Here is a 22,172-nt window from a genome sequence, read left to right on the forward strand (position 1 = left end):
ACTAGATTCTTTCAAAATCACCTTAAATAACAAAGTCAGAAGATAGGTTGTCATAAAAAGCTCACACTGCTAAGTCCCTTCATCAGAGACAAAATGAGGGAGTTAGAATGAAAAAGAAAATGTCCACTGCTCCAAAGCAAGCCACTTTACTCTCCCCCAAATTAATTATCCAATCCTTATAGCCCCAAACAGTGGTTGAAGATGGGAAAACCACACTAGACATGCCAGCAAACAGGACAATTCTGGCTAACAGCCCTGTTAGTTGAAAGAGGGAGCTCCTCCACCATCATATCCTGACTTTGGTTAAAAGGAAGGGAAATGGCTAAAGATAAACTCTAAAAGTGATCCCAAAAATAAAACTGGATGGGGATGAGAATCTTTAGGTCAGATTGTTTGCAATTTCTCACAACACTGTGGTAGCAACAACTGGTACATGTTACTAAGAATTATCACTTTCCTTGTCTGTGAAGGGTAAGCATTAGTTAGGTAAATGCTGAGATACTAGGTCCCAATAGGCAGCGGTCATATTAACCTCAATTTCTTGGTTACTTTACAGGCATCTAGCTGGCATTCCCATCAACACACCCAAATGATAGGAGATGTAAACACTGAGACGCGCAAGAAAGGTAGATACGCATTCACCCACCAGGGGTGTGGCAATGAGCAGAGGATTGATAAACATTTTCTCATTAGAAAACAAAATCCTGTGGGCAAAAACCAGTACCAATGATGAGCTAATGTGATCCAGTTTCCCTCCTCTGCGTTAACTCTACCTTGGAGTATTAGCCATCATCCAAACCCCAAACATGAATGTAATGTCCCCTTCCTCTCCTAAAAACAAAACAACAAAATACTCAGAACAGTAGGAGACACAAAGCAATCTTCATTTCTTCCATACATTAGAAATATTTTCAATTACAGGTCACCTTCTCTGAGATCCACATCAAGTATTAAAACACCAAGAGCACATAAAAGCCAGGTTTGAGGGAATTCCTGATAATGAGGCTCAAAGTGAGAGATTTTACTCAATCACTCCATTCCACAAGCTGCAGGCCTATGCAGATCCCTGAGAAAGGGTCATTCTGGCTTATGCCCTGAAGGAATCCTACTTGGGACTCCCTCCTCAGAGTGTGCCTATGAAGGGCCGATAGAAAAGATGTTTTTGAAGAATAATCACTAGTAAAATCTTGATGGAGAGCTACTTGTTTGAGGAATAGCTCGTTTAATAGTAGGAGTTTTCTTTTAAACCAGAGTTTCTTGTTGGATTTTTTAAAACCCAGCCATCTGTGCTGACAGCTAGCTCAGAGTCCGGAGCCTGTCTTTGGATTCTGTGTCTCCCTCTCTCTCTGACCCTCCCCTGCTCATGTGCGCGCTCGCTCGCGCTCTCTCTCTCTCTCTCTCAAAAATAAATACAACATTAAAAAAAAAAACCCAGCCATGCTTACAGTTACAGGTTCCACATTAATTAGCCAGTTTCCTGAGGTACCCACAGCTAGCAAGTTGTCACATCCTCTTATCAGTCAGAATACATTCTAGTGGGATTCTGGGCTTTCAGCCCTAGGAAAGCTCAGTAAGGTCTCAAATGAACAGAGCTACAAGATCACACACAGAGAGCCTAAAGTGCTTGGAGGTAAGTTATCCCCTAGGGCAGCCAGACAGCTGACCTGGGTAGGAGGGGCATTCATTGTATCCCTGGCCCCTCAGGGTATACAATAGCTACCCTGGTTTCCAACCACAACAGTCAATCTTAAGGAAACAAAACCTATCTAGGAGCTTCTCTTTCTTCTAAAGGCTTACCAGAAAATTTAAGAAAATGTCCTGGTGGGTACTCACCTATGAGCCCCATCCTCTTCTTCAATTTCACAGTTGCTCTTGGCAAACCCCAACCTATCCCCAAATACCCAAAAGATCGAATCAGACAATGCCTTGCCTTGCTTCAGCATCACAGGATGGCTCTGAGTTCTCAACTCTGCCCTGGGGGTGCCGGTAGCAGCAGACACAACGGAGGTAGTCCACTACATTGTGGGTAAAGAGTGAGCGCAATGGGTGCAAGTACTGGAAGAAAAGGAGCATGAAGCCAATGGAAATCAGATAAGCAATGATGAGTTGCAAAGCAATCAAGGAATGACAGTAATTCAGCAACACTTTCACTCCAAAGAACTTGAAAACCAAAACCATGATCACATTTTCTACCAATCTCACACTATAGTGCAGGCCCATATGTCCCCAGTTCTGACCTTTGTCAACAAGATCCCTATCTGCCAACTTCAACTGCAAAGCTGACCAGCAGGAGAAGTTAATGCCAGCATAGAGGACAGTAATGGAAATCAGCACCACCAGGGTGCCAACCTGGCTGAAATTTTTCTCAATGTTATTGGGCATCTGGGCACCACTTCTCCAGAACTTAACCCAAGGCTCAAAGAGGATGATCAGGAAGTTAAGCAATAAAAAGGGCACAGCTTTCAATTTCAACGTGGCTGAGAAAAGCACCAGAATCACGAGACGGGAAGTGATCTCCAATGTCCGCCAGATGGTGATGCAGAGGACTTCTAATGGCCCAAGGCGAATCTTGTATTCATCATACTTGATCTGGATAGCCAACATATTGCAGAGGGTAGCCCCATAGGTGACAGATACCAGGGAAAAGACCATTAGCACAGCTGTAAGAAAAAAACAAAAAACAGAAAAAATTGACAATTAGACTATGTTGGTGAAATGTAAATTCTGACCCAGAGGTCCATAGAGAAGATAGGTGAGACTTGAGGGCCCAGTTAAGAGCAAACTCACATATGAACACAGCTATGTTGGTAGAAAACAGCATGCACAGAAGCGCCTGGGCGGCTCAGTCAGTTTAGCGTCTGACCCTGATTTTGGCTCAGGTCATAATCTCTTGCAGTTAGCACAGAGCCCGACACATGGCTCAAACTCACGAAACTGTGAGATCATGACCTGCGTGAAAATCAAGAGTCAAAAGCTTAACTGAGTGAGCCACCCAGGCACCCCACAGAATGAACTTTTTAAAAAGAGTGGATATCAAAACTAGTATTGAGAGGTCACTAACACAAGAAGAGCATATATAAAGGGATAGGGCAGCATCCACTTGATGAAATAGGCTTCTGAGCAAACAATGAAGAAGGCAGAAGGAGTTCTGAAAAAAATCCAGTCCTAGGAAATTCATGGGAATGCCTTTGGTTATAGAAGTCCCTTCTTTGACATAAATCTTCTTTAAGGAACTAATCTTGCATGTGCTTGTAGAATGTGTCAGAATGTATATTGGAAATTCCACAAAGGCAGAAAGGATCATGTCTATTTTGTTCACTGCCTGTATCCCCAAATTCTAACATACTGCCTGAAACAGAGTAGGTGCTCACTGTTTGTGGAATTAATGAGGAATTTCGAGTTTAGAAAGGCAACATAACATATCTACAATTAGAAGCCCTTGGTTCAGCTCTGTGAAAGTTGTGTGAAAGTCACTGAATATCTATATGCCTTAATTCCAATTCACTGAAATACTCGAGAATTGCTTGCATTAATTATCAGGAATTTCAATTTATCACCCGGGTGCTTTGGTATATTTTAGGAATCTCCAAACTTCTACTAGAGTGGTTTAAAATTTAAAAAAAAATCATAGCCCATAACATCCATACCACTATATAGAATTGGCCCCAAAGAGTCAGGGTGCTCTGTAACTTGCTACACAAAGTATCAGCTATAAATCACACAACGGCCCTCTCTTTTTATTCCTTTCTATCAAAGAATACCAATCACTAAGAAGAATCTAGTGGTCTCAAGGAAAGTGAGAAGCCTCAGGGGTAACTCATCCAAAAGAAAAAAAAAGAAAGCAGGAACTTTCTGTTCCAACAAAAATACTGGATCCAGGGAACTGGAGTCATGGAAATGTCAACTTAATCTGCAAGAAAAGTGAAGACTTCCCCATGGAAACCCAAAGTGAAGCATAGCTTTGTTTCCAAGATCCTTTTCAGCTCTATGTAAAGTGTTGGAACCTCAAAGACTAGAATGAGAGACTCTCTTGAAGTGTCTACTCTTAGCCTTGTTTTTATCATTTTTCCATGTTTATTGAAATATAATTACATATAGTATTGTATTAGCTTAAGGTGTACAACATAATGATTTGATATACTCAGCTTTGTAAACCACTCTTAGTCCCAGCCTTAAGAATTGATGCTCCTTGTGGACTTGGGAACATCAGAGTGTATATACATCTAGCCAAGTGTGGTGATGCTTTCCCTTAAATTAGAACTCATTTATTGATAGTAATATAATACAAGAAAGAAAGCCTGATAATTCCCATAAATGTAAAAACACCTTCCATCTGTCTCCCTACAAATAGATTCATGCCATAAGAGATCATAATGCTGTTAGTGAATTTGCTCATCTACACTGATCCAGATGGCCTCCAACAGAAAAAGATATTAGAAAAGGGATAGCAAGGAGAAGACAGAAGAGTGGATGAAAGTGAGAAAAACTAAACCAAAAAAACTGGTTACAAGCCCTTAAGAGATTATTAGAAAGTTTTTGATGGAAGAAATCACCAATGAATCGAAAACAAGGCCCTGGAGAAAGTTTCCCTTAAATTCTTAGTAGAGTGATAAATGGCTAGAAACATGGGCTCTGCAGGCAGACATCCTGGGTTCCAGTCCAATGTTTTCCAACTATTACTTGTGAAACCATGGGGAATTTGTTTAATCTCTCAGGGACTCTCTTTCCTCATTTGTTAAAATTGGGATGACAATAATTATATCAGAGGGCTAATGTAAAAATTAAAATAATTACATGTAAAGGGCTTAGAGAACTGTTCAGAACATAGTAAATGCTAGCTGCTAGCTCCTATCACTATACTATCATCGTTATTTCCAAAATGTGTAGTACATGCATTTCCCCTCCTTAGGCACTACCCTGACACTTAGGAAATGAAGTGATTTAAAAATTAATGGAATACTGGGATGCCTAGGTGGCTCAGTTGGTTGGGCGGCCAACTTTGGCTCAGGTCACGATCTCGTGGTTTGTGGGTTCGAGCCCTGTGTCGGGCTTTGTGCTGACAGCTAGCTCAGAAACTGGAGCCTGTCTTTGGATTCTGTGTCTCCCTCTCTTTCTGACACTCCCCTGCTCATGCTGTCTCTCTCTGTCTCTCAAAAATAAATAAAACATTAAATTTTTTTTAATTAATGGAATACCTAGAAATAAGCCTTATAGAAATATGCAAAATCTATAGGGAAAAAAATGATACAACTTTACTAACATACATTTCATTACATATTTTTTAATGTACTTCAGTAAAGTTGTACATTAGTACATTATGGCATAGATTGTGATGATATTTCATGTATGTATACTTATTTCCAGGCTCATCAAAGTGGATATGTTTAAATAGGCAGAGATTTTTGTTAATCATACCTCAATAAAGTGACTTAAAAATATTTAACAAAATGGAGAAATGTATCTTCTAATATGAAACCGATTGATCCTATAAAGATGTATAAATTAACATCCAAAATAACCTAAATAATTTAATGCAATCCCAATATACAGTCTCAATGAAATGTTTTTTTCTTTTGTTGTTGTGATTGTTTTGTGTTTTGGTGGGAGAACTGACAAATTGATGGTGGAATGTCATCTATTTTGCAGATTAGACTAAATTATCCTATCAGATAGAAGTTGTTAAAGGCCTTTGTAAGAAGTGCACACAATCTAAAAGTAACCAAGAATTTAAATACATAAAAATTTAATACTTCAGAAAGCCAGAAGTTATAATTATATTGTGTATCTTATATGGTGTGTTGCACATGTGTCACGCCTTTTACATGTATGACATGTATATGCACTTTTAAATAATTTTCTCATGTTTATTTATTTTTGAGAGAGAGAGAGTGGGAGTGGGGGAGGAGCAGAGAGAGAGAGAGAGAGAGAGAGAGAGAGAGAGAGAGAGAGAGAGAGAGACATAGAATCTGAAGCAGGCTCCAGGCTCTGAGCTGTCAGCACAAAGCCCGATGCAGGGCTCGAACCCATGGACTATGAGATCATGCCCTGAGCCGAAGTCTGACGCTTAACAGACTGAGCCACCCAGATGCCCCAATGCACTTTTATGTACACACATATAAAACATTATACAAATATACGCATACACATTTACCTATAGCAGAGAAAGGATTAAAACCAGAATAAGAAACTAACCCCTACAAATTAATAAGAAAAAAACAACCCACTAAAGAGTGTGAATAAAAATATAAACAATTTAAAGAACACAAGAACCAACCATGAAAAGGTGCTCAGCTTCCCTCACAATTAAAAGCAAATGATTTAAGTAGTCACTTTTTTAATTTTATAATTATACAACTAAATAATATTTAGTTTAACATATAAAGAAAAAGCACATTCATACACTACATGTTGGAATATAAATTCATACAACCTTTTGGGAGGCCTATCTGGCAGTACTGATAAAATTCCAAACATGCATATCCTTTCACCCAGTACTTCCATTGCTAAGAATTTAGCCTATGATGTCTCATTCCAGTACACAGATACTTAGCAAGATCTTCACTGGAGCAGTTTAGGATTAAAAAAAAAAGTTTTTTGAATGGAAAAAAATAGAAACAAAGTTTATTCCTACCAATAGAAGATTAGGGAACAAGAAAGAATGGTAAAATTCATATAAGGAAAATGTACATTATACACTTATCACTTATTATATATGCGTATATAAATCACCTTTGGAGAAAGATAGACTGGCATACTTTTGAAAAAGACATGTTGCTGAACAGAATGTTAAACACAGTCTTTTTCACAAAAGTACATATACATATATATTGTATGTATGTTTATATATTTTAAAAAAGGCTGGGAGGATAAATACTAAATGGTTAACAGAGATTACCTTTGGGGAGAAAAATTACATCTCTTATTCCATATGTAGTCTGTGTGGTTTTTGAATCCTCACTATAATCATGTCTGATTTTTATAATTAAAAGATAAGGACTAAACTCAGTAACAAATGGTCACAGTAAAAATTTTAAAGCATATACATTTCAAACCATATAGAAGGGTACAAAGTAAAAGGTAAAAGTCGACTGACTTATTTTCAGTTCCCAGAGGTAAATGGTTTCTTACATATCTTTCCAGAATTCTCTATGCATATAGGATTAATTGAAGGTCAATTGATCTGTGCATACATTACATTTGTAGTGTATACATATTTTAATTAGATGATTTGATGATCTTCAAGATTCTCAGGAGGGAAAGAAACATCATCATTTCCTTTTCTCTTCATACTACTGTCAATTCTAGGTATGTAAAAAGTGTTGAGACCAACAGAATTTCATGAACAATTTGTAGTAGAGAAAAAGAAAAGGGGACAAATTCCCGCCTTACATTTATTTGCGACATGGGCTTTGCCACGCAGGATTAGCATCTAATAATCAGGAACTGGTTCAAAGCTGTATCCACAGCTGTACCAGCTTCAACTCAAGCAGATGAAGCTAATCATGGGCTGTTAAAACCCATTAGGAGTACTTTAGCTTGACTTTGAAAACACTGACTCACATTTCCTCCTCTCCTAGAGGTCTTACTCATCCCAGGAGCCCTCTTTCTACAAGTGGAAAATTAAGACTGTGACCTCTTGGGTAATTTCCTCCCCAAATCACACAGAAGGTCAGAACTGGGAGTAAGCCTCACTCTCATCAGAATTCGTTCCACATCCCTTTTCCTTCTCCCTACTGGAGTTGGGAGAAGTGATGACATCAATGTTTCCCAAATGTGGCTGATCAGAATCAACTAGAGTATTTAAAAAAAGATACAGATTCCTGGCTTTCCCGTACTCAGACTGAGTTAGGTCTGAGTAGAGGATGTAATTTTTTTAAAGGGGGCTTTCAGGGTGCCTGGGTGGCTCGGTCAATTAAGTGTCAGACTTCAGCTCAGGTTATGATCTCACGGTTCATGGGTTCGAGCCCCACGTAGGGTTCTGTGCTGACAGCTAGCTCAGAGTCTGGAGCCTGTCTTCGGATTCTGTATATCCCTCTCTCTCAACCCTCCCCTGCTCACGCTGCTGCTGTCTCACTGTCTCTCTCTCTCTCTCTCTTTCTCTCTCTCTCTCTCAAAAATAAATAATAACATTAAAAAATATTTTAAAGGGGCTTTCATCCAGTAATATTGTTTCTTGTGATCAGTAATATTTTGGGAACCTCTTATTAAAAGATGGCCATCCCTAAAGCAAAACAAACAAAAAACCCTTAGTATAATTTAAATACCTTGGGCTAGGGAAAAGGTCCTACTGAGTGCTGGTATTATCAGCTTCTTATGGACCCAGAGAGGGTTTATCTGTGGAATTTTTAGTCTAAATGGATTACTCCAGTTTAAGAAATTGGGAGGCCTAAGATGTCTGACTCCCCAAGTTCTCTATCTGACATCGCTTTTTCCACTAGAACTAGACCACACACAGCTATTGAACACTTGAAATGTGGTTAGTATGATTGAGGAAGTAAACTTTTTATTTTTCATTCTAATTTAAATAACCACGAGGCCAGTATATTAGACAGCTCAGGTGTGAAGTTCTAAGACTCCTGATTTAAATGGAGCCCTCCCCTCTCCTGACCCTACTCACCTCTACCCAGTGGGACCTCTGCAGAGATCAAAGTCACATAGAGCTGATAGGTCAGCTGGGGCACTGAGCCCAGGAAGGCTTGGATCTGTGACATACGTTTGTAGGCATTGCGGTGCATAGCCAGGGTCCGGATGGAGTGGCCCACCTCCCATTCTATCAGCACCTCCTCGCCATTTATTAGCATCTTCTTTCGGGTGAGGCTGACATAGGGCTCCTCCTGCCCCTCTTTCTTCCACAGTGTGAGGTACTTAATCATAGCCTCCAAACATCTGCGAAAGTAAAGCATCACAGGCACTTAAGTAAAGCTATCCTGGCAAGGGAGGCTGTAGCAGGGGTGAGGGAAGAATAATACAGCCCAGGGAGTTTGTGCTACTTTTTGCCATTCCTTTTTTCCCATTCTACTCATTTGTCATGAGTCAAAGAGTTGGTCATACTGTCTACAAGTTACTTGAATCTAAATCTGTTTGTTTGTTTAGTCAGTCATCTACAGACATAAGAACACCCTATCAGAGTGGTTTTTTTTTTTTTGAGGATTTCAGGAAATTGCTTTGTCTCAAGAATAGACCTCTGGTAGGGGAACCTGGGTGGCTAAGTTGGTTAAGCATCTGACTTTGGCTCAGGTCCTGATCTCACCGTTGGTGAGCTTGAGCCCCACATCGGGCTCTGTGTTGACAGCTCAGATCAGAGCCCGGAGCCTGCTTCAGATTCTGTGTCTCCTTCTCTGTCCCTCCCCCTCTCACTCTCTGCCTACCAAAAATAAGCATAAAAATTTTTAAATAAAAAAATAGGCCTATGGTAGAAAAGTGCCTTGAACACAAAGAAAACTATTATGTAAATAATGTGTTGAGAGAAAATGATAAAAGATTCATATTGTTTTAAGCCTCTGTGGGTGATTTTTTTCCTTCCAAATTTTTATTTAAATTCTAGTCAGTTAACATACACTGCAATATTGGTTTCAGGAGCAGAATTAAGTAATTCATCAATTACATACAAAAAATATGGAATGCTTCACGAATTTGCATGTCATTCTCATGCAGAGGCCATGCTAAGCTCTGTAGCATTCCAATTTTAGTATATGTGCTGCCAAAGTGAGCAGAATGATGAAGGTTTTTAAAGGCCTTGGTTTTCATAACACCTCAAGTTTCTGAGGTAAAGCTTTCTTTATGCAAAGCATTTACTTTCATACTGGGGGCTTTTGAGTTCTGCTTTTTTCAAGACAAAGCCAACAACTATAATGGTCTTGCCCAAAAGTCTTAGGATTTAGAAAACACCTCATCTATACAGTGATGCCAGTCAATAACAAAGGTACTTACAAGACTTGACAACTCAGAACTAAATGTGCTACATACCTCGGAAACATCAAACGCTCTCTCTAAAGAGCACTTGCTTTGGGGGCCTCTTGACCTATCTGGAGCCAAAATCCTTTTAAACTTCTTTCTTTACAAGAGAAAAGCATCATTATGAGAGCCTACCGACCTTAGTGATAAGTGCAAGAGTGATAAGACCACATTTTCTGCTGTATCCCTCCCATCGCCCCCATACACATCAGAAATCTTTAAGCACTTCTGATGTGGTGAATAAAAGAGGAGCAACTAGAACATTTTGTTTCAGAACACCTGAGTTATCACTTCCTCCACTCACTCTGACAGGAATGGAAACTGTGGACCATTATGATTAGTAAGAACAGTTGTGGTGAAAATTAAGTCATCTTTCCTGACTGAGGGCATGGGTTGTATGTATCTTGCCCACCAGCATTTGATCAATATTTTCTGAGCTAATGAAAGAGAAAGAAGGAAGAAAAGAATACAAGGTGAGAAATAATGGGAGGAGAGGATGATCATAAAGGCAATGTAATTTAAAGGAAAAAATAGGCTAAAGATGAGCTCAGAGATTTATATGCTTCTAGGCCTCTCGCTCACAACTGGAAGGTTTGGAATGTCTGCTGGCTGCCATTCTCCATGGGATCCCTTTGAGACTGGGGCATATGTGCCATTCAGAAGCATGATGTCTCAAACTCTAAAACGCGGGACAGGAAAAGATGGAAGAGAGAACAGAGAAGAAAAAAGCTAAGTGTGTTTCCAACAAAAGATTTTAGATTTTTAACCCAGGCTCATCAGTGCTATTCCCGAATTGGGGGAGGTAGTGGCAGGAAGCATTCGGTTTATGCTCTAAAGGCCATTTACTGGTTTAAGTAAGGGTGTTTGCCTTGCTTCTAAGCTTAGTAAATTAGCGTACATGTTCATTTTCAAAGTAGCTTTGCTTTTCAGAAAGGAGAGCCAGGCCCTCTAAATACCTCCCTGTGCCAAATAGCACTAATCAAGTTCCTCTCTACCAAAAAGTAATTTGCCTTGAAAATAAGCATATCAAGGATATAATTTATGAGCTTTTAATTATTTCTTCCCTGCTGTCGGGTTAGCTGACTGAGATTATAAATGCTTTCCAATCATTTCTAGTGGAAGCTACATAACAAAAATGAAATACAGTACACAACACTCCAAATGGAGAGTCCACATCAAAGATGGCTTGGGAGGCCACAAAGCAAAGGAGGGACATTTAAACTCTGGACTGGGGCAGTACTTGCTGAAATCTGCATCTTGAGAGTGCTTTATCTATTAATTTAATATATTGCATTTGAAAAAAGGAGAGAAGAATCGTTTCCTTGCTCCTCTACCGACATCTCTAAATTTCTTGTTCCAAGTTCAAGACAAGGTCTGTTGCAGTTTACCTTTGAAGATTTAGAATTGGAGGGGCATCTAGGTGGCTCAGTGGATTGAGCGTCCGACTTTGGCTCAGGTCATGATCTCATGGTTCATAGGTTCAAGCCCCGCACGGGCTCTGTGCTAACAGTTCAGAGCCTGGAGCTTGCTTCAGATTTTGTGTCTCCTTCTCTGCCCTTCCCCTGCTCATGCTCTCTGTTTCTCTCAAAAACAAACATTTTAAAAAATTTAAAAAAAGATTTATAATTGGAAAGGATTTTTAGATTCCTTAGTCCAAAGGTTGCATATAGGCCAGCTGAGTCACATCTCACCAACAGCTGTGATTTGGCCCATACTGTTTTTACATAATGAGTCAAATTGCCAAAATTTAAAATGATGGTTCATATAAAATCCTGTCTTGGAAGTTCCTCCTGAAAAGTTGGGGAACCTGGCAACATGGTGTCTAACCTCTAACAGTGTAACAATGGATTCGAACTGAAGTGCAGCTGCCTCCTTTAGGTAAGTCATGCAGACTCCAGCTTGCCACTCTATTCACTATGCTCCATCATTTCTCTAATAGTGAAATTTCATTTTCCTTTATCATCACACATGAAGCTACCGGTTTTCTCATACTTGGCCCACTTCGCTCATCTATGAGACCTGCCTGTCCCCTGTAAGCATTTGCTTTTGAGACCCATGATCTAGCCCAACGTGTTTATCATACAGATGAAGAAACTGGGGTCCAAGGCATCTTGAGAGACGGCAGTGACAGAGATAGGACTAGACTCCAAGCCACTGAAATTCCAGGCTACTATTTCTGTTGATATCCCATATTTTCTCTAATGTAGCCTAATCAATCTCTCCTAGTTTGAACATAAATCGATTTAAAAATTTTTTACGTAGGGGAGTTTCATCCTTAAACAGTTTCAAAATGTGTTTAGTTCCCTAAGGATGAAATATCTTCCCACAACACTCTGACACATATTCTTCAGCTGATTGCAGGTTTCTGCCTCTCTCACAATCAAGACAAACCTGGTCCATTCCTTCCTCCTGACTTCATAAGTGTTGCAACGTCTTTCTACCTTGGAAATCTCATAGCATCTAGATGAGAGACTGCTGACACAGATGCCGGTCTCCCTAAGATAAGGCACATTTTCATCCCTTCAAAGAAATCTTAATGGAAAGACTTGATACTATTATATTGTGCTATAGCATCCAGATGGAGAGATGGACTATCTTTCTTTGCTCCCTCGAACCATGTACCTTTATTGCAGAAAGATACAAAGCAGTAAACAGGAGAATGATGAACCAATACAGAAAAACTAACTACAGGGTGCCTGGGTTTCTCAGTCCATTAAGCATTCAACTTTGTTCAGCTTAGGCTCAGGTTATGACCTCATGGTTCGTGAGTTCAAGCCCCACATCAGGCTCTGTGCTGACCGCTCAGAGCCTAGAGCCTGCTTCAGATTCTGTGTCTCCCTCTGTCTGCTCCTCCCCTACTCACGCTGTCTTTCAAAAATAAACATTAAAAATAAAAAATAAAAAAAGAACTACAAAGGGTTGGGGTACTAGATGACCAAAAATAGCTTAAAATATTTTCCAGATGTCAAATAACTGGAAGATTTGTAAATAGCAGCAGCACCAACCCAGGCAGCTCAGGGTAAAGAAATTGAACGTGAGATACAATTTATAGAAGGTCTTAAAAGGAAGAGTCAAACTAACACACTGTGAAGTTATGGCCCATGTGCACAAGTTGACCTCATCAGCTGGTCCATACCAATTTTCACAACTCAAATCCAAATAGCAAACGCTGTCTAATGAAGTCTTATCAGTGGTACCGTACCTGGTTTTACAACACACGTACATGGCACATGTTCACTGCAGTGGCATTTAATATTTCAGATAAAGTTTTTTTGGATGGTAGGCAGGAAAGCCGAGAGTGGGAGGGTATGGGAGAATTGATTAGATCAGAGACACAGTTCCAGTCTTGGGAATATTAGCTTCATCTCTCTCTGCACAAATCGGGTGGGGGTAGAAATTTAAAAAGATGCTCACCGGGGCACCTGGGTGGCTCGGTCAGTTAAGCATCTGACTTGGGCTCAAGTCATGATTTCGTGTTTCATGAGTTCCAGCCCAACATTGGGCTCTGTGCTGACAGTTCGGAGCCTGGAGTCTGTTTCAGAATCTGTGTCTCCCTCTGTCCCTCCCCTGCTCACATTCTCTCAAAAATAAATTTAAAATTTTTTAAATTTAAAAAAGTGAAAAGATGCTCACCTGATAACAGGTCCCAAGAGGATTAGATGCATAAACAATGATAGTGGCTTGTCTTTGGCCAGATCTCGGTGGACAAAAATGAGGGTCAACTGGACCATAATGGATGAAAACATAAAGAAGGATAAGGTGTATGTCATCCAGTAGGTTTCACTGTTCTTTCGATAGATTCTAACCATGTACAAGGCAGATGCAGCCTCCCCACAGTACAAAAAGGTGGAGAAGAGGATGCCAAATGGAAAAGTAAATCGGGGGTTCGCCCCACGGATGACATCTTCCTCCAGAGATGAAATTGGATCCATGTTAGGCTCCTCAGGAATTTCATAAACTTGGTCCATTGTCCAGGTTCTGAGTGTTGCAGTCTGGTCTTCAGAGCAACCCCACCCCCACCCAAGGGCACCCTATATCCACTGCAGTCCAAGTATCAGTGAAGAGAGCTGTCAGGTACAATTGCAGAACAGAGATCTGCTAGTTTGAGCAGGAGACCCCTCTTTCTAGTCTCCAGTTATACTTGTTGGAGCCTGGGATGGAGAGCCCAGGAGTACCACTTTGAACCTGACTCTTCATTGGCCCAGGATTCTAATCGTCCACATACGTGCTGTGAAATCTGGACAAACCAAAAGCACGCATTTTAGCGCCCAGTCCGGAATCCAATTCCAGGCACGTGAAAGCCCATTGGGACCGCTGTTTCCTCGGCCGCGTCTCCTGGCGCAGCCCCCCACAGAGGGAGGGGGGGGTTGCCACTCTGTCTCGGCACCAACACTCGGCAGCTCCTCTGGACGAGTCCTGACCAGTATGCCCTCTCAAAGCTGCCAAGAACTGAACCAGGGCAGAAAAGCAGGTGCAGCCTGAGCGTCCCTTCGGGGGCTCATTTCAGTGCCCAGGTACTCTAGTTATTGCTTGACTGTGGCTATTAGCTTGCCGGCTCGCGCTCTCTCAAAGACCCGAGCAGAATCAAGAGTACTCCTGCGTCCTCCAAGGATTCCCCAAGCCCCGCCCCGAAGGCAGGTAGCCGGCTGGGGCCAGAGTGAAGGCACAACTCTGGCCCGGAGCGGAATCTCCAATCTTCCGGGAGAGAAGCAGGGCGCGCACGTGCGACAGGATCAGCAGAAGGCTAAGGGGGCTTCTTTTCTACAGAGAAACTTTGCTAGCGAGAAGCACGACCTGCGGAGCGCTAGCCCAGGAGGGCAAAGGCAGATGTCACCAAACTCTTGGGCGCCGTCTGCCGCTGGGGTTCTCCCTGGCCTGCAATTCCAGGTGCAGGAGGTCGGCGGCTTCCGGAACTCAGGCACTGATGGCGGGGGCAGGCGAAGTGGGAGGGACGGCTGAGGCCAACAACACCAGCCTGCTGGTTCCGGGGAAGGCAGCCCAAGGATGCGCCGAGTGGAGAGGCGTGGCAAAAAGGGACTTAGGCCAGTCTTCGGAATCGCTTTTCACCACAAACCCCAGATCCCAGAGGGAGCCACAGCTTTCCTCTTCCCCAAAAGCAGCAGACGCCCACTTCTACCCCTCCCTCCCGAACTAGCTCGCTTGCACACTTGCTCAACCCACGCGGTTAGGCAGGTGTGTCTCTCTCGGCCTCAGGGTTGAACTTCCCTAGGTCCTATTGCCCTCCAGATAATATCATGATGGGGTGCAGAGAAGGAGACCTGAGAGGCAATTGGGCCATAGTTTCCTTTCCAGGCAAGACTGTGCAGCTCAGGTAAGGTAGAAAAGGGTAGTCGGGTGTCAGGACTAAAGGTCAGCCTGCAGGCACTGAAAACATATTATATGCCTTGATTTCCCCATTTGCAAGATGAGGCCAGGATAGGAACTTTAGAATGAACTTTCAGGTCTTTGGCTGGAGGGTTCTAAAGAGGTGTCAAACTCTAAATAGACTGGAGATGAGCCAAAGGAACTGTTAGTAAAAACTGAGAGTGTGTCTTGAAGAGCTCAGAATGTTGCCAAGATTCTTAAGATCAACCCTCCCGCACCTGACTGCGCTTTTGTGCTCATACCTTCATTTGCATAATTCTAAACTCCAGAGAAAAAGAGAAAACATCTGCCTCCTGGTAATAATATAAATGCAGCAGAGTCTGTGCCAATCTCCTTTTCCTGCAGGAAGTCAGTAAAAAGAATCTATCTGAGGAGTGGCCAACCAGCAGCCACCAAAATGATGGCCTTGAGAAAGATTTAGTCTTGGCGTGGTGTTGAATTTTAAGATTCCTGCAATTGCTGCCTTCTTTCCCCAGGGCTGATTCGGGGACAAATCAATGTCTAAAGGTTGTTGCCTTTGAAGCAGGCACACTAGCTTGGTCTGCACCTGTGCTAGCTGGGTTAACAGGCTGATCCTTCCCCCCTTCCTTTTTACAAGGCTGGCCATCACTGAGAACACTTTGCACAGGGTGTTAATTGGTTTGGCCTTTCCAACTGGCACAGGGTTCTCCTCCAGCAGTACAGGGGGAAGAGCTTTTGGGGGCTTCTTAGGAACCTATTCTTCAGATGGATCTCAAGTACGGTGACAATATCATCTCAATTTGCTGAGATGCCATAAGTTGGTTACCCTAGCACAGGAGACCAAAGCTAGGAAAAATGCAGAATCCCAACTGTTTTTTGCCTTTCTTCCTTCCCTGTGCCCACACCACCCCCCAAATACACAAATCTACAAGGCCTTCCTACTCTGTTCCTAGACAACTCCTTCTATATGCCATTAAAAGGCTCTGTAATCACCACACTATTTCCCTCTCCGACTTCATCGTCCACATTACCCTGCCACACATTCTTTGCTCCAGTCCAGGAAATTTTCATTTAATTATACTTGCCTTGCTCACGCCCACCTCTGTGTCTTATTGAGGTCATTTACAGCTTGCTTCAGATTCTGTGTCTCCCTCTCTCTGCCCCTCCACAACTCATGCTCTGTCTCTCTATCAAAAATAAACACTAAATTTTTCCAAAAAAAGAATTAAAAAATGGTGATGATGATGAATCTCCTCCCCCACACTTCCTCCAGGAAACCAAGCAAGACTCAGGCACACTCCTCTCTAAAAGCTGTAGCCACCGTAGCTGGGGCATAAATCCTTTGGGACACCCACTGCCTCAGTCAGCCATTCAGTTCACAAGAGGATGCCAGCCCACATGATATGTCCCTTCTCAGAGTTCCTATTGCACTTTTTTTGGTCAACACCATGGTTTAGCACCGAATTACAAATTATTTCAAGTGTATTAATTTTTATTCCACAACTACATTTTGCCATAAGCTCCTTAAGGCAGAGCCTACTGTTACACTTTTTTTTTTGATTCCCCTATGGCTGGTATAGACCTGTAAGTTTCCTGCCATCTGATCCCCCTCACCCACCAGCTACTCTATTTTCAGCCCTAGGACTCTCTGGCGCTTTAGGTCACTAAATCCTCTAGTCTCTTATTTCTTTGTTCCTTTTGCCTTGCTGGGGGAAACTGAGAATTTGCCCTGTTTCTGTCCAACTCTCTTTCCTTACAACTCTCTTTCCTCTCCAGTCCTTTATTCTTCTTAGGAGTAGAGATACTGGAAATGTTGACATTCATGAAACAACTGAGGCCCTGGGGACCCCTTCAAAATTAAGACCACTCATCTCCCCAAACTGGCCATCTGAGGTGATATCACTAGTCTGCCCCCTAAATACTAGCTAGTTCAGGGTCAATTTCCTCTTCTTGCAAAACCAAAGTTCTACAGTCAAGGGAGACCCAATATTATACTTTCCCTTGCAACACTTCCACCCCCAAACTCACCAGGAAAAGTCTAAAAGCTCTTGGCATCTTTATTAGCATTCAGAACATCTCTGAACCATATGAGGGTCTGGAATAGGTTTAAGATTTCAAGCCACTGCAGCCAGAGCTGACTTGTAAGAGGTAGCTGGCATGCATGAAAGAAAAGGAGAGGAGGAGTGGCTGGGTGAGCCTGGGTGGCTCAGTTGGTTAAGCATCGAACGCAGCTTAGGTCATGATCTTGTGGTTTGTGCATTCAAGCCCCACATCAGGCTTTGTGCTGACAGTTCAGAGCCTGGAGTCTGCTTTAGATTCTGTGTCTCCCTCTCTCTCTGCCCCTCCCCTGCTCACCCTCTGTCTCTCTCTCTCTCTCTCAATAAATAAACATTAAAAATTTTTTAAAAAAAGAGGAGAGGAAGGAGTGAGATGTGCAGCAAGTGGCTGATAAGTCATCATAGAACATTAGCTGGTAGGAGGTAATGTGCAAGGTCCAGAGAATCGGTAGCTAGGATGGAAGAATGGTTTCCTTCTATAGAATTCTCAGTTTGAACTGTTAGAATGTTTAAAAGATACCTAATTAAAAATCAGTTACACAGCCTCTGGATCTTTTCTTTTCACTGTAAGCTCCTTGAGGACAGAGAATTTTTCCTATCCTATTCAGAGCCACTCCCTCATCAGTATCATCCATAGGTGGGATCTGGGCCTAGAGTCAAAACCCAGGGAGTTCCCTGCAGCCTTTCTCCCTAGCATTTTTGTTTATAAACATCTGGTTAATGGGCCCCTGGGTGGCTCAGTCAGTTAAGCGTGACTCTTGATTTAAACTCAGGTCATGATCCTGCCTTTTGTGGGTTTGGGCCCCACATCAGGCTCTGCACTGACAATGCAGAGCGTGCTTGAGATTCTCTCTCTCCTTTCTCTCCCTGCCCCTACCCGGCTTGTTCTTTCTCTCTCTAAACCAATAAATAGGGGTGCCTGGGTGGCTCAGTCGGTTAAGCCTCCAACTTCGGCTCAGGTCATGATCTTGCGACCGTGAGTTCGAGCCCCACATGGGGCTCTGTGCTGACAACTCAGAGCCTGGAGCCTGCTTCAAATTCTGTGTCTCCCTCTCTCTGTGCCCCTCCCCCACTCATGCTCTGTCTCTCAAAAAAATGAATAAATGTTAAAAAATAAAAGTAAGATAGATAAACAAACTTTAAAAATGTTTTATAAAAATCTGGTTAAAATGACCATCTAAATTAGCATTGTCAGGATAGAAGTGCTATTGCAAACTGCAGCATGGATTTGGGGAGGATGGGTGGTGCCAGGCAGAGATGGTAAGCTCTACATACATTGCCTAGTAGAGGGGAGGGACAGGATGGAGGAGTGTAATGAATAATATTTATTTTTTAAGTCTTGTTTATTTTTTAAATAATGGCTATATTGAGATATAATTCATATACCAAACAATTCGCTCATTTAAAGGGTACAGTTTAGTGGTTTTAGTACAAAGTTGTACAGCCATTACCATTACCTAATTTCAGAACATTTCATCACCTCCAAAAGAAACCCCATACCCATTAAGCCCTCACTACCCATTCTCCTCCCCCGCCCAGCTCTAGACAATCACTAGTCTACTTTCCATCTCTGTGGATTTATCTATTCTGGACTTTTCAAATAAATGTAATCATACAATATATGACCTTTTGCGTGTCTGGCTACTTTCACTTAGCATAATGTTACCAAAATTCATCTGCATTTCATTTCTTTTTATGGTAAATAATATTCCGTTGTATGAGTATATCACATTTTGTTTATCCATTCATCAGTTTATGGACATCAGGGTTTGTATTAGTCAGGCTTTTCCACAGAAACAGAACAGGGAGGGTAGGGCAGGGCAGGGAGAAAGTTTAAGGAATTGGCTCACACAGTTATGAGGGCTGCTTTGCAGAGCAGGCAAGCAGGATGCAAATTCAGGAAAGAGTTGATATTGCAGTCTTGAGTACAAAGGCTGCAAGTGGACAACTTTTTAAATTAAGTTTTTAATTTAAATTCCAGTATTGTTAACCTGCAGTGTTATATTAGTTTCACATGTATGAAACTCAGCACTCATCAGGACAAGTGCACTCCTTAATTTCCTTCACCTATTTCACCCATTACCCCCACCCACCTGCCCTCTGGTAACCATCAGTTTGTTCTCTATTGTTAAGACTCTTGTTTCTTAAACAGATGTGAACATATGGGAAGGGGAAGAAAAAAGATGATAGGGAGACAAACCGCAAGAGACTCTTAAAGATAGAGAACAAACTGAGGGTTGATGGAGGAAGGTGGGTGGGAGATGGTCCAGATGGGTGATGGGTATTAAGGAAGGCACATGCGATGGGCACTGGGTATTGTATGTTAAGTGATGAATCACTGAACTCTCCTCCTGAAACCAATATTGCACCGTATACTAACTAAAATTTAGATGAAAAAGAGTCTGTTTCCTGGTTTGCTTCTCTTTTTTTCTCCCTATGTTCATTTGTTTTGTTTCTTAAGTTCCACATATGAGTGAAATCATATGGTATTTGTCTTTCTCTAACTAATTTATTTTGTTTAACATTATACTCTGTAGCTCCATCCGTGTTGTTACAAATGGTAAGATTTCATTCTTTTTTTATGGCTGAATCATATTCCGTTGTACATATAATACATATATACAATATTTGTTGAGGCTTGCTTTGTGGCCTAACACATGATTTGTTCTGGAGAATGTTCCATGTGCATTTGAAAAAAATGTGTATTCTGCCGAATTAAGATGGAATGTTCTGAATATATCTGTTAAATACACCTGGTCCAGTGTGTCATTTAAAGAAACAAGCAGAGTTTCTGTGTTGCAGAGTCTGAAGGTAGACTCCTAAGGTCTTCAACTGATTGAATGAGGTCCAGGCACCTTATGGAGGGTAATACATTTTACTCGAGGTCTACTGATTTAGATGTTAATCACATCCTCCCCCAAAAAACATACCTTCACAGTACATCTACACTGCTGTTTGACCAAACAGCTGGGCACCAAGGCCTAGCCAAGTTGACACATAAAATTAACCGTCATAGGGTTATTTTCACTTTTGGGCTAGTATGAATAGTACACTTAGGAATATTCGTATACATCTTTTTGCATAAACATGTTTTCAATTCACAGGGGTATATACCTACAGATAAAGTGCCGGATCAAATGGTAACTACATGTAAACAAAATGTCACCTGTAGTTTACTCCCTAGTACAATTCAGAAAGAATTAAACTATCTGCATAAACTTTCATATTTTTTCTTATTGGGCACATTATGCACTCGTTGGACCTTGGGGTATTCAACCTTATGGCCAAGGGAAGGAAGTAGTCCAGCAGGGCCAAGAGGAGAAAGAGACTCCCCCTAGACTACATGGTGAGTCAGTGGACGAGCTAAGAGTAAAAAGCAGTATTTAAGATCATGAAACTTGTGCTGTTAGCAAATTACCTCCCCAGTACTCCTGCCTTTCCTACTTGGCTTTACTACTAAAAGGTCCCCAAACCATAATAAAACTTCAGCTATAACTAAACATTTTTAAAAGATGGAGTTATTATCAGTGGGAGAAGTCAGAGCAGAAGGAAAAGTAGGGTAATATTAGGTTGGCAACGTCAGAACACAACGTCACACCCTGGAAAGAGAAATCAGGTAAAGACAAGGTAGTGAGATCACAGTGGGCCAGATAATACACAGGCCTGCCTATCAGAACAGTAATCAGGCTGTGCTAAATCTGACAGATAGTAGCAGGGTGTAGTAAAAAGAGTCACATTATGGACACCCTACGGTTATAAATCTGGATCTGCTTCTAAACCTCTGTGTGACCCTGGCCCTCTCTGGAATCTCTAAGATCCCTTTTAGCTTGACATTCCTGTGATATTTGTGTGGTTAGGCATGGCTAGGCCTCCTAGAATCTCTGATTTCACGCAAAATACTGGTGTTTTATAGCCATCAAGGAACTGAACAAGCCAATGACCAAAGAGCCCTTACCAATTTCTCCTAGAGTCCTAGAGACATGTTGTCACATTTGAAATATAATATATATAAGCATGTTTATAATAGCCAAAGACTAGATGAAAGCTAAACATCCACCAACAAAAGACTGCTTAAATACATTCTGCTACAAGAAAGATATAATACTGTGCAGCCATGCAACCATAAAAATATATAAATATCTTTAAATACTGATATGAAACAGTATTCTATAGATTAAGTGAAAAAAGCAAGGTGCAGAATAGTATTTATGGTATGCCACAATTTGTATATATACAAATATACATGCAGTATCTCTGGGAGGATACGTACACACACAAAAACCGGTAACAGAGACTGACTCAAAGGAAGGGCAATGGACAATTAGGGAGATAGCAGGGAAAATGGGTATTCATCTGTTCAAAACAAAACCTTAACCTGGGGCGCCTGGGTGACTCCATTGGTTAAGTGTCTGACTTCAGCTCAGGTCATGATCTAATGGTCTGTGGGGTCAAGCCCCACATCGGGCTCAGTGCTGACAGCTCAGAGCCTGGAGCTGGCTCGGATACTGTGTCTCCCTCTCTTTCTGACCCCCCTCCCCCTCACCCCCGGCTCTCATACTCTGTCTCTCTCTTTCAAAAATAAGTAAACATTGAAAGAAAATTTAAGAGGAACTTTAACCAACCATGTAACAAAGCCATCTTTTTCAACCATCTATAACAGAATTTAAGTGAACAAAGTTAGAAATGATTTTGTTTCTGAAAGAAGAAAGAAGAGTCTAAGGTAATTTTCTTGCTCAGCCTATCTCAGCAGTGTGTAGGTGGCCATCCCAGGTCTTTAGCTATTTCCTTCCCTCTCTGCCTTCAGACATGAAGGTG

At 41.6% G+C, this 22,172-nt stretch overlaps 1 protein-coding gene and 1 non-coding gene across 2 annotated transcripts; both read right to left on the reverse strand.

The window, feature by feature from the left end:
• Positions 1-1,474: 1,474 nt before the first annotated feature.
• Positions 1,475-13,928, reverse strand: XKRX (XK related X-linked). Its single transcript, XM_029931049.1, has 3 exons — positions 13,588-13,928; positions 8,618-8,886; positions 1,475-2,660 (listed from the first exon to the last, which is right to left on the reverse strand). Exons 1-3 carry the CDS (start codon positions 13,920-13,922, stop codon positions 1,915-1,917), a joined length of 1,350 nt encoding a protein of 449 aa, XP_029786909.1. The 5' UTR covers positions 13,923-13,928; the 3' UTR covers positions 1,475-1,914.
• Positions 9,610-9,713, reverse strand: LOC115284476. Its single transcript, XR_003905229.1, has one exon. It is a non-coding gene; the product is annotated as a U6 spliceosomal RNA (small nuclear RNA).
• Positions 13,929-22,172: the final 8,244 nt, after the last annotated feature.

The sequence above is a fragment of the Suricata suricatta genome, chromosome X (assembly GCF_006229205.1).
Source record: "Suricata suricatta isolate VVHF042 chromosome X, meerkat_22Aug2017_6uvM2_HiC, whole genome shotgun sequence".
Classification (NCBI taxonomy): Eukaryota; Metazoa; Chordata; class Mammalia; order Carnivora; family Herpestidae; genus Suricata; species Suricata suricatta.